The following is a 12,494-nucleotide window of genomic DNA, read 5'->3' on the forward strand; positions in this document are numbered from 1 at the left end:
AACCTAAAAGAACATGTGATTCATCTTTCTCAGAGTACATGGTGCTTGACACTCATCTTCATCTGTCTTACTATAATAGTGTTAAAAAATCCATTCACCAACGCAGTTTGAGTCAATTAATAATTACTGATTTCCCATTATTTTTAATCCATTAAAACCCAAAGCATGTGAAACATAAAGGTTTGATTTTATTTGAAAATATTTGTTGCCCTCATTTGCTTTCTGTGTATCAAGAAAATTCAATTAAGTGTAGTAACGATTGGTCTCCTCTGTGAATCGAGGGTATATTACCTACCAGTCACAAAAGATGGCCTTTGCCTAATGGTTCTCTGGGTTTAATTTACTGAAGTTCTAAGCTCCAAACAACCAATGATCACAGCTTAAGGCAAAACGTGGGCTAGTTCTGCTTCAGCAGAAGCAAATTTTCACCCCAAGTAGAAATAATCTATTAGCAAAAGGCAACCACACAGATTCTTTGTAAATTATGAACCTCCAGACTATAAGGAGGAAAAATCCCTGGCTACATGACATAATCTGATGCTTTGCTTTAGCAGGACAAGGAGTACAAGGACACTGAAGCTCATAGAGGGGAAGGGAGTTAACTGTTAATTTTTTAAACGTCTTTGTAACAAATATATACATGTAATCTAGATGAAATATGAGAGCACTCTAGGAAGCATAAAAATAAAAATAAACAATGTAAAAGTGACAAATAAATTTACAATTTTGGAAATCAAAGCAGGGATTCCCAACCAGGCCAATGTCTGGCAATGTGTTTCCTGCCACGTACGGAATAGCTACCATGCCGAAGAACAAAGGTCTGGCCCCAAATATCAGTCATGACGAGGATGAGAAACCCTAAAGTTCACTTCCCTGGTGCGGGCTTGCCATGTTCATTCACTCATCCAGTGGAACATCTTTAAACGTTCACCGTGGGCTGAGTGTGTTAAGATCAGATGAGGAAATAGCACTGGAACCTGGGAGAGGGAAGGAGGGTGGGGACCATCAGGTTCAGGCTATCAGCTAAACATTTTCAGAACAGACACTGATGAAAAGTGTGCATCAACAATCTCTGTTGCTGGGTTGCTGAAACCTGAATAGTGCTTCTTGGTGTGCCCATAAGACCCAGAAAGAAAGAAGAGGAGATGGAAGAGCAAAGTACCAGAAGAAAGATAAAGACAAGAAGAAAGAGATGAGAAAAAGCAAGAGGGAGAGCTAGATCACTGTATTAGTGTGTCCTCATACTGCTAATACCCGAGACTGGGTAATTTTAAAGGAAAGAGGTTTAATGGACTCACAGTTCCACATGACTGGGGAGTCCTCACAATCATTGCCGAAAATGAAGGGGAAGCAAGACACATCTTACATGGCAGCTGCCAAGAGAGCTTGTGCAGGGGAACTCCCCTTTCAAACCATCAGATGTTGTGAGACTCATTCAATATCATGAGAACAGCATGGGAAAGCCCCACCCCCATCATTCAATTATTGTCCACCAGGTTCCTTCTAGGACACATGGCAATTATGAGAGCTACAATTCAAGATAGAGTTTGGGTGGGGACACAGTCAAACCATATCAGGCGTCACACTGAGCAACCCCTGGGAGGCACTGATATCCCCAGGCAAGGCCCACTGCAGGCCTTGAGAGCCTAGAAGGGTGGCGCTCGCATCAGTGAATCTTACTAGTTGAAACAAAGAAATCCATCTTTCCACCCCTCATTTCATATAAGTCTGACTCTCCAGGTCCCATCTCATTCCTTAGCACAGGTGGTCTTATTTAAAGGACTGTGCTCTGACCAGCGAAGTGGGGCCGAGGGCCGAGCCACACAACCCCCACACTGAGACTCAAACACCACAGGGAGGAAAAAGGAAACTACTTAGAAATCACTTCCTCAAAAGTTCTATACATCATTTCTACAAACTCACCAAGAAGGTTACAGGGGTCCCCGATGTGTGGGTTTTGTATTATTTATTTATTTTGGGGAGCATTTGAAGATACCAGATTCGAATTCTTTGACAATTGGAGTACCTTTAAATCTCCTTACATCTCTGATTATTTATCTCAGAGGCCTTTTCTGAGGTGAAATATCCTCCAGAAAATAGTCTTCATCAATTCCTGCTTTATTTCCCCCTTGTCTCCAAGTGTTTCCCTGGCTAAGACTGCATCTTCCTCCTCCTCTTCTTCCTACTCCTTCATTCAGGGTTGGGAAACCCCATAACGAAGCTGGCTGACACCTGCCTCAGTGTCTGACTCCCACAGCCATTCAGTTAAAAGGCAGGGAAGCAGACAATGAAATTGGGTAAAACAAGGTACGTAACACTCTTTTATAAATCCAGATGGGGAGGATCTTTTGCCAGTGCTCTCTGCCTTTGCTATATTTTTTTCCCCAAGCTCTTGGTCCTGGGACCAACTTTGCAAGGCAAGCCCTCTTTTCTACTCTGTGTATAACTGCTGCCTTCTGTAACCCAAAGCATAATTCACCATTGGAAAAGTCCATGCTCCAATAAAATGTAAGAAGATTACTAACAGAGTAAGACACAGTGAGCCTGTGCACAAGCTGCAGAATTTCCTCAAGTTGATCAAGAATAATTTTCTCAAAGACACATAGTCTTCCTGGAAAGGCAAAGAATCATGCATCTTTTTGAGCCAAACATTTGAAAGAAGCCTGCAACATGTACAATTGCTTCAGAAACACATTTCCAACCTTAGCTATAAACTGCGCATTCTATAGGAACATGGGATGTAGATTTTAGTATGAAAAGAGAATTTATTATAAAGAATATGTTAAGATAAATTATAAAGAATTAAGCACAAATAATCACAAATAACTAAAAGATGTATATTTTAGTATGAAAAGAGAATTTATTATAAAGAATATGTTAAGATAAATTATAAAGAATCAATCACAAATAATATTTTACATAATAATTTCATTTATCATATCATTACTTTCTAGATTTAGTTGTAAAGTATGAAAGAAGGAATTTAAAACATTTAAAAAATTCAGGCCCATATTTTTTCCAGTGCTATCAATCAATTAATTTCTTATCTTAGTCTAACAACCTAAAGGACAAATTAGCTCTGATCTTCTTGTGTTCTGAATCCTTTTTGGAAGTGATTGATTATTGTGGTTAATTTTAATTAATATTAAAAACGAGGATATACCATACACAAATTTTGAATCTTGCTTTTTTCACTTTTCATGGCATCATAATCAAGAATACTCTTCTTATCAACGTGCTTTATATAGTGCAGAGTCCTTCAAAACAGGGTGATGGCTGTTCATAATTGCATCCTTCTTACCTTTGATTTGCCTTTGCTGTAACAGGCCTTCTTGGTAGCTTCGTCACACTCCCATTCCACAGCCTGTAGAAAATACCAAGACAATAGCAGCTATCATGGTTTTGACTGAATAAAAGGGAAAATATAAATAAGGCGCTGGTAACCAGATTAGGAAATATGGCTGCACCCTAGCAGCAACATTTTCACACTCAGAGAATTTACACCAAATACATGAAATTTATCCATGGGCTTAGATTTAGCTCTGAATTTGAGAAACAAGGACCTTCCCCCTTATTATTTGCTTTTAGGTAGTAATGATGTGATGTTTAGATCTAGTCACTGTTAGAAAAGAACTACGAGTTGGTGACTATGGCACTGACGGTAGAAATGATCGCTTTGGTGAAACTATAGAATAGACCCAGACGAGGCTTAAAGGAGAGGCCTTGAGACAAGATAATTTAAATATTCATTTTAACATTTATATTTTATTCAAATAATATGTCATTTATAAATATTCATAGATAATGAAGAATGATTTTGCATATCCTTACTACCAAGATACACCTGTAAATGATAATCAATCAATAGATAGCTCAGGCAAAGAACATAGCTAGGATTTTTCCCCAAGAGCAGTCATTTTCATACTGTTATTAACTCTGACTAAATATTTAGAGCCACAGCTTTAAAATATTTTTTCTCAGAATTTCCAAATCTCACTTATGCTGATTAATTTGCTATGTGTGCTTTCACGTCTGATGCTAACTCACAAATGAAATATGTGATTAGTGAAGAACACAGACAGGGCTTGCTTTACAGAAAGGATGCCTGCAAGCATCCATGGCCTAGCTCTCGTGAATAGTTTTTTTGTGCAAACTGAGGCATCTGGGCTTTTTTTTTTTTCTTTTCTATCATTGTATAGAGTGTGAACTTTTATAGGGTAAAAATATTTTCTCCATACTCCACACCTGTTATTATAATTATTTTCTATTTTACTATTAAAATTGGATTTCTGAAGGATCAGGAATGTGCAATAATTCAATCATTAACAGAAAGACATTTTGAGATAGAGACTTTTTTCTGTTAATTTGAACTAATGTCAAATAATAAACTAAACCAAAAGTTACCTAGTGTCAAATCATATGAAGGAAAATAATGACTTCATCCTTATTTCTAGTAAGAATTTTTTTTCCTAATTATCCAAACTTGGGAGAATAATAAAGTCAGGCTAACACCATTCTCTAATATCTTCTGCCTTCCAAAGAATGTTACATAACAGAATTAACTCATAAAACACTACATCTTGCGTAATTTATGTTACTTGGCAAATGGGAGTCCATAAGAAAAGTATTCTAGAGAGAACCACTTCAGTGTCTTTGAAACCAAAACAATGCTATAACTGTTTTCCCTTGTGCAGACTTGAAGATTTTTGTCAGTGTCAACATCTGATAAGAGAATTTGTTAATTCCTCCTGTGTTGCTTCCCTGTTCACAATGTTTGATGGCAACAATAAAGTCACAGCTAATCAGCATCTGATGCAAACGCATGACTTTAATTCCATACCAGGATGACAAATATTTTCATGAAAAGCAATGACGCCTCCAGAGAAAACAGCCTCCCATACAGTTGCATAACTATATCCCCATGAAGTGCAGATAAAATAAACGAAAATAAATGCACTGTTGTTCATCTGATTTGGCCTTTAGGATATTCCTTTCTTAGATCTCTTTACAAAATATCACTCTGTTGTTTGTATTTAAGTAGATATCTACCTCTTGGCCTTGACTTAAAACAGTATTGAGGACTGATTAAAACAGTATTGAGGATTGAAAGAATATGATAAATTCTTTCAGCAGAGTAAACCTCATTATAACTTTTATTGTATATGGCCAGAGCATTTAGTATTACATATCACCAAGAGGAACTGCTGTTAGACAATTACTAGGAAAACTACACAGTGAAATACTGTAGATAAAGAGTCATTCACGTGGCTTTCATTGGTCTAGTGATTTTGTTAAAAGTTAAATAATAATGTTCTCTTCCATAAACATGAAAGCTATGAAGAGAAGGATTAGTCCCAGGGCTAACAGAAAAGAATATTTACCAAATGCCATCAAAATTGTTCAGATCCTGCCGCTAAAATGGCAAACAAACAGCTTCACAAGTCTACCTAATGCCCAAACAGACTTTGCATTTTCAAGATAAATATTGGCCAAAGATTGAAAGGGAAAAAAGGAGAAGAAAGAATGTGAGAGTTTTAAAAAATATTTCATTACTTTATCCAGCATACCAAAAAATAACAACTGCTCTTAGAAGTTTATCAGACCCATAATAAATAGGACAAATCTTACAGATTTTCTGAAGATAGTGATTAGAAAGAAAAAAAATGTATTTCCTAAGGCATTTTATTACAGTCTCACTAGCTTGCCTATAATATTCAAATCCAGAATTAATTAAAGACCATGACTGTACAGCTTTTCTGTTCACTTTCTACCTGAATAGAGAACAGGATAAAGGGAAATTTTATATTAAGAATGGAACTTTACTTATTCCAGAAGACAGCAGGAATATATACACATTATTGGATAGCACAGAATTTGAAAAGGAATAGAATGGAGAAAAGTGCCTTTTCCAGATTATACTAGAATAGGATGTTCCAGATTCATCCCATAGCGTCCTCCTATTCACTAGGTCAGTTAGACTTTGCCCATTTCATTAGTGGACAGACTTGAAATTAAAAAAAAAAAAAATTCCATCAGAGACAAATAAGAGTATCAGTGAACCTCCTCTCTATGGGATCTTATTTCTCACAGTGACCCATTTTTCTGTTTGAAATTAGGCTGTGTTTTAACCTGGTCACAACTTCCTTATTCTTCTAGATCCATCTAATGAACTAAATACCTTTTACTCAAGCCTTCTCTTTCATTTATCATGCATCATGATTATAGAACAAATCTCACTACTGATTTGAGGAGCCACATTTCCACTTGTATTCAAATTTATTTAAAGATGTTTTTCCACCAACCCAAACCTATCTTTACAATAGTCAAAATAAGTGCTAAAGCATTCTACATTTCAGATCTCAACCCAACGTTCATAGTCTCATTTCTTGTGTCTCCCTTTTAAAAATATTTAATTTTTGTCATCTTTTGTCTTTTTCTATTTCAGGATAGCCCAGTAGAGAAAAGAAGTATTTCTACTGTATGCTATTCAATACTTTGACGGCATTATATATTTCAGCAGCAGACATATAGCAGAAATATTGTGGTTACTTGAATATTCAAAGATTAGTAATAGTAGGCAGTGAGTCTGAAACATCTACATTTTAAAAGACACAATGATTCCTGTTTGTAGTAAATTTTTTTCTGTAAATACATACAAATAAAACCTGTACTACTCAGCAACTCACAGAAATTTTGCTTCATGCAAATGCATTAATTATCTCCTTTATTTAACAAATATTCATTAAGCATCTACCAAATGGAAGACACTCTTCTATGTGATTGACAGAAGGAAAAACAGACATAGAGATACACGAGATATTAATTTACAATACAGCATAAGTGTATTCCATCAGCCTAGACAGAATTATATTAAATCTGAAGAGTCAATAGTGTTCATTTTCATTGCCCTAGTAGCCATATGCAAGTTAATCTCAGGTCCAGTGACACACTCTGACTTATAATATCATTAGATTTCAGGATGGGACAAACATACAAAGAGAGCTACAAAAAAACAAAAACAAAAACAAAAAACAGAAAAGGCTTATGGAAAACCCATTTTATATCTGCATAAATCCTGGGGATGCAATGAAGCCCCCACTGTTCCCAGATACAGCACCCAATGGGCCGTGTTGCACACAGACATACTATGGTTAGAATAAAGGGAACTGTGATCTCAAGAATAAATCAGATGCAGAAAAGAAAAAGAGATTGGCTCTTTTTATATATGTGTTACACACATACAAATCCACAGTTCTCAGAAGTATATAAACAAAGCTGTGTATTATCACACTCCACCACCAGATAAGCTAATTAGATAGGGACCAGCAAAGGCAGACACTTCATAAAAATGAAGAGAACAACATTCGAGGCAAATGGGCTACTACTCTTTCAGCAGATGGCTTTGCTAATTAGATACTGGCAAAAGATAACATTAAACAAAACTAGTTTAATTACACAATGCCAAAAATTAACAATCACCTGAGGGCTTTCTTTTTTCATATGTTTACATTCATATTCTTATGTCATGTATTCTGCGATGTGCTGGGAAATGTTACATTGCCATGGCAATTATAAACAAATCGTCAGGGTATGCAAGACTATATCTTGGTTCAAAAATGTAACAAAACCCAAGTGAGTTGGAACTAGAAACAACTGTGATTGGACTTGGATAAAATGTCAATCTATAACAGTAACTTTGAGAGAGGACACCTTTGCTAATTATAATACCATCAAGGTCACATGTATCAGGATCCTAGAATGGTGTGCATTGAACAAAAAAAGGCAGTAAATATTTTAGTCCATTTGGAAGGATTTGTTCGATGTTCCTCTGCCTTTACTTCCTAGTGGATATTCAAAGTGTTTATTATTTTTTCATATTAATTTTCAGTATACTTGCATTTCCATCCATGTCAAATACAAGAAAGTACAATTATAACCTCAAAATCAAAAGACTAGCCAAACATCTTATGTTCTCACTGATATGTGGGAGCTAAGCTATTAGTAATGCAAAGGCAAAAGAATGATACACTAGACTTTGAGGACCTACGGGAAGAATGGGAGGGGGGCGAGGGATAAAAGACAACAAACGTGTGCAGCGTACACTGCTCGGGCGATGGGTGCACCAGGATCTCAAATCTCCACTACAGAACTTACTCATGTAACCAAATACCTCCTCTACCCCACTAACATATGGGAAAATAAATTTTTTTTAAAAAATGATCAATGTCAACATTTAGAAATTAACTTTAAAAAGACTGGAAGAGCACTAGAGTCATATCATCCCACTATTTTTTGATTCTCATACACTGCCATCATCTAAAATTAGAAGAAATATCTCAACCTTAGAGATATCTATGAAAAGTGTTCTAATAATCTTTAAAGCCCTTATGATAATATCCGAGATTTTCTTTCACATAATAACATCACAGTAAACTTGCATTGATAAGGAACTGCAGAGTGGTGCTCCCAGCCCGTTGAATGCTCACTGGGCATTCGGTTTTCTAATTGGGAGTTGACAATGTATTTATTCCCTAGAGCTGTTGTGAGAAACTACCACAAACTGGGCGGCTTTAAGGACTGAAATTTATTCTTATAGTTCTGGAGGCTCGTTGGCAGGGGTGACTCTGACTGAAAACTCTGAGGGAGAATCTGTCTGGGCCTCCCTCCCAGCCCCTGGGGTCTGCCGCTGATCTGTGGTACGACCTTGGCTTATGGGGCATCACTGCAATCTCTGCCTCACTCATCGAATGGTGTTCTCCTTGTGTCTTTCTTTGGCCAAATGTTCCTCTTCTTATAAGGACACCGGCCACTGGATTAAGGCCCACTGTAGTCCAGCAATGACCTCAGCTTAACTAAGGACATCTGGAAAGACTCTTTTTTCAAATAAGGCCATATTCTGAGAATCTGTGTGGACATGACTTTTGGGAGATACTCTACAACCCAGTACAAACAGTGTGGCATAAGAGATTTGGAGAATCAATTCATAGTCACAAGTTAGGGTCATTGCTCTGCCACAAATTAGTTGCAAATTCTTAAGCAAAATAGTGGTAACAATTTATTTAACTTGTGACGTGCTAGCTACAGCGCTAAATGCTTTCTATATACTTACCTCGTTGAATGTGAGAGGTACTATTATAATCAGATTTTGGACGAGGACTTTGGGTAAATAACTTGCCAAAGGCCCCAAAGTATTAAGTGGCAGCCCCAGGACTGGCACTTTATAACGGTCTGGAGCCTGTTATCTGAACTACTTTCCTGCTATTTAAATTACCGAATTAAGTACCCCTTGTTACCTGATTTTTACAGTGTCTTTGTTTTCCACCCCATAATTTAGAAAAATATATATCTGAAGCATAGAAATTTGTGCATGTCTAAGTTCAGAACTGTTGGCATTCAGTAAATATTAATCAAAAAAGCCATCAATTCCCTTGTCAGAGAATGTATTCATGTATAAAGCCTCTGGGCCCATTCACGGCCCTAGTATCGATTTTAAAAAGGACCATGATTTGTCTAATGAAACTCCAAAGTCAAGAAAGATACAGCCAGTGTATGATATAAGAATCTTGGGTTGGTTTTGTGAAATTAAACAACTTATATATAAGAACAGTTGGTTCCTGACAGAGCAGCAATGTCCAGATTTCAAAATTCAGTCTGAAGATCCATCACTCTTCTACTAAGCCCTTCCGGGGCTTCCCACTCCTCCTGGATTACGAGCCAAAGTCATCTGGAAAATTCTGCCATGTCCAGGTACTTCTTTCCCAGTTCCCCCACCCCATTCTTTTATGGGTGGCATGGGTTTCTCAGCGTGGTCTCTGAACAAAGCAGACACATTCCCTATGGCCTGTGGACCTACTGGCCCCATTACCTGGAATACCTTCCTCCAGATGCCTACCTAGCTAATGCCTGTGCCTCCTATGTACCTTAGTTCAAGGGTGAGCTCCTCGCTGGACCCTCTGTAGCCATATATGTACATGTGAAACTGCCATTTGCCTCCCCCTTTCTCACTAGAAAGCAAACTGCACTTGGGCAGGCAGCTTGGCTGCTTGGTACACTTCTGTATCTGCAGCACCTAGGACAGTGCCTCACCGCAAGTACTCAATACCTAGTTGTTAAACAAATGAATGGATGTATTAATAGAATGCCCTACACCCATGCCCTTGGAAGTAGCTCAGGTGTCCTTCTAGAGATCCCTTGTAGAATGGACACATGAGGCTTCTCAGCCCTTGAGCTGGTTGGGTGAGCCTACCGCATGTTGCACCTCTGTGGCAAAAACATACCACAAAAATTTCTCTTCCACACTTCAATTTACCTGGCACTGGGAAGAAGAATATGAATGCATCCGCTCTGGGAAGACAGAAAGGGAAGGATCAGAGCAAAGATTTTACTACTTTTTCAGCAGTAGACATTGTTTTAAAGTAACGTCTTAAGCCTAATCTCAAACAAAAGGAGATAAAAGTGGTACAGCATTCCCCTTGTCTGCAGTTTTACTTCTTGATACCATGGTCAACTGAAGTTCAAAAATATGAAATGGAACATTCCAGAAGCAAACAATTCCTAAGTTTTAAATTGTGGACCATTCTGAGTAGCATGGTGAAATCTCAAGCCGCCCCACTCCATCCCTCCTGGGGAAATGAAGGATTCCTTTATCTAGAGTATTCACACCTCTATGTTCCCTGCCCATTAGTCACTTAGGAGCCCTCTCAGTTATCAGATCAAAAAAGCATAGCACACATAGTGTTCAGTACTATAAGAGGGTTCAGGCATTCCCTGGGGGTCTTGGAACATATCCCCCATAGATAAGAGAGGGACTACTATATTATGTCAAAGTCATGTTTTAAGTGCAAAATTATAATAAGTCATTAGAAAAATGTGAGGGCAAGTGACTGCTGAGTCATAACACCCTCGGTATCCAAGCATTTCTGTATTTTGCTTTGGTTGCCTACTTTTGAAAAAAACACAAATTTATAAAAATTAATAGTTATAAACAAGACCACTTTGAATCTCAGTAAATTTGGAGTATAAGTTGAAATGACAGTGGACACCTTATTCCGTACTCTATAATAAACCAGGTAAGCCAAGTAATGTCACAGTAAAAGTTAATTTACTGAGTGAAGGATTCTAAAGTCTTAAAATTCTGTACATGTTATACATTGGTATAAGTGTTTGGTTTTTTGTTTGTCTGTTTTGAGACGGAGTCTCACTCTGTCGCCCAGGCTGGAGTGCGGTGGCCCAATCTCAGCTCACTGCAAGCTCCGCCTCCTGGGTTCATGCCATTCTCCTGCCTCAGTCTCCCAAGTAGCTGGGACTACAGGCGCCCACCACCATGCCCAGCTAATTTTTTTGTATTTTTAGTAGAGACGGGGTTTCATTGTATTACCCAGGATGGTCTCGATCTCCTGACCTCGTGATCTGCCCACCTCGGCCTCCCAAAGCGCTGGGATTACAGGCGTGAGCCACTGCGCCCTGCCAAGTGTTTCTTAAATAATGGGATTAAAGTAATATATCATCTCAAATCCCTGAAGCACCTCTAGAATCTGAGAGTTCTGAGAAACACAGTTGGCAAGTCACTGTTTTAAGGAACCACATTTATCTGATAAGAAATGTTGGGGCTGGACCTGGGGTCAGACAGAGAAAAACGAAGTGATGGAAGATGAGTTCCAATGACCCTGCTCCTGAACATGAGTGAACCCTGCTGGGATGATCTTTTGAAAGGAGAACATTAGAAAAAGAGAGGAAAAAAAAAAAAAAAAAAAAAAAAAAAACCAGTATCAAGGACATTATAATATCTAGTATAAAATTGAAAACCATGATTGTCAGACCCTGAAGCATGAAACAACTGGGGCACTTCAAAAATATTTCTAAGATAAGGCTCGTAAGAGCCTTATTTCTTGGCTGCAGGGTTTTACAGAAATTATTTTCACGGATGCAAGTAGGATTGGTTTAAAAAATGGTACATTGTCAAATTTGTAAGACTAAATGTAGTGAAAAAAATCAAATCACTGGAGGGATGGCTATTTTTATACATGAATTTCCTAAAAGTATTAGTATAAGCAACCCAGTCCAAAGTCAGTCAAGCAGGGATAAAGGTATTGACATCAGAGTGTACTGACTTCCCAACGATTGGCTTGCCTAATTTAATATTTCCCAAATGCATTTGGTGGAAAATTGATTGCATCTAACGTTATATTTTCTCTCTTTTACAACATACAATTATATCTTATATCACATGGATGATGCCATCCAAGTGCCACAATATCTGTATAATGTTCAACAGAAATTATGTTTGCTAGAAATTAGATATATCACAAGCAAATTAAAATTAGATGTTTTATCTGATGTAACATTTATTCTGCATATGTAGAGATATCACAAGAGGAATAAGTTGATTATAGAAAGTTATGAAAAATATCACACCAAGCTGAGCTTAGTAAGACTATCTGAAGATTGTATGGGACACAAATATGAGGTCACAAGATCCATTTTTAAACAATATG

At 37.5% G+C, this 12,494-nt stretch overlaps 1 protein-coding gene across 2 annotated transcripts in view; it reads right to left on the reverse strand.

The window, feature by feature from the left end:
* The window catches only part of SEMA5A (semaphorin 5A), a 519,394-nt gene that overhangs the window by 205,248 nt on the left and 301,652 nt on the right, over positions 1 to 12,494 (reverse strand). For both annotated transcript variants that reach the window (XM_033178781.1, XM_033178782.1), the window contains exon 6: positions 3,302 to 3,364. In XM_033178781.1, coding sequence (XP_033034672.1) covers positions 3,302 to 3,364 — 63 coding nt within the window. The remainder of the gene's footprint in view (positions 1 to 3,301; positions 3,365 to 12,494) is intronic.

The sequence above is a fragment of the Trachypithecus francoisi genome, unplaced genomic scaffold, assembly GCF_009764315.1.
Source record: "Trachypithecus francoisi isolate TF-2019V2 unplaced genomic scaffold, Tfra_2.0 Lachesis_group2, whole genome shotgun sequence".
Lineage (NCBI taxonomy): Eukaryota > Metazoa > Chordata > Mammalia > Primates > Cercopithecidae > Trachypithecus > Trachypithecus francoisi.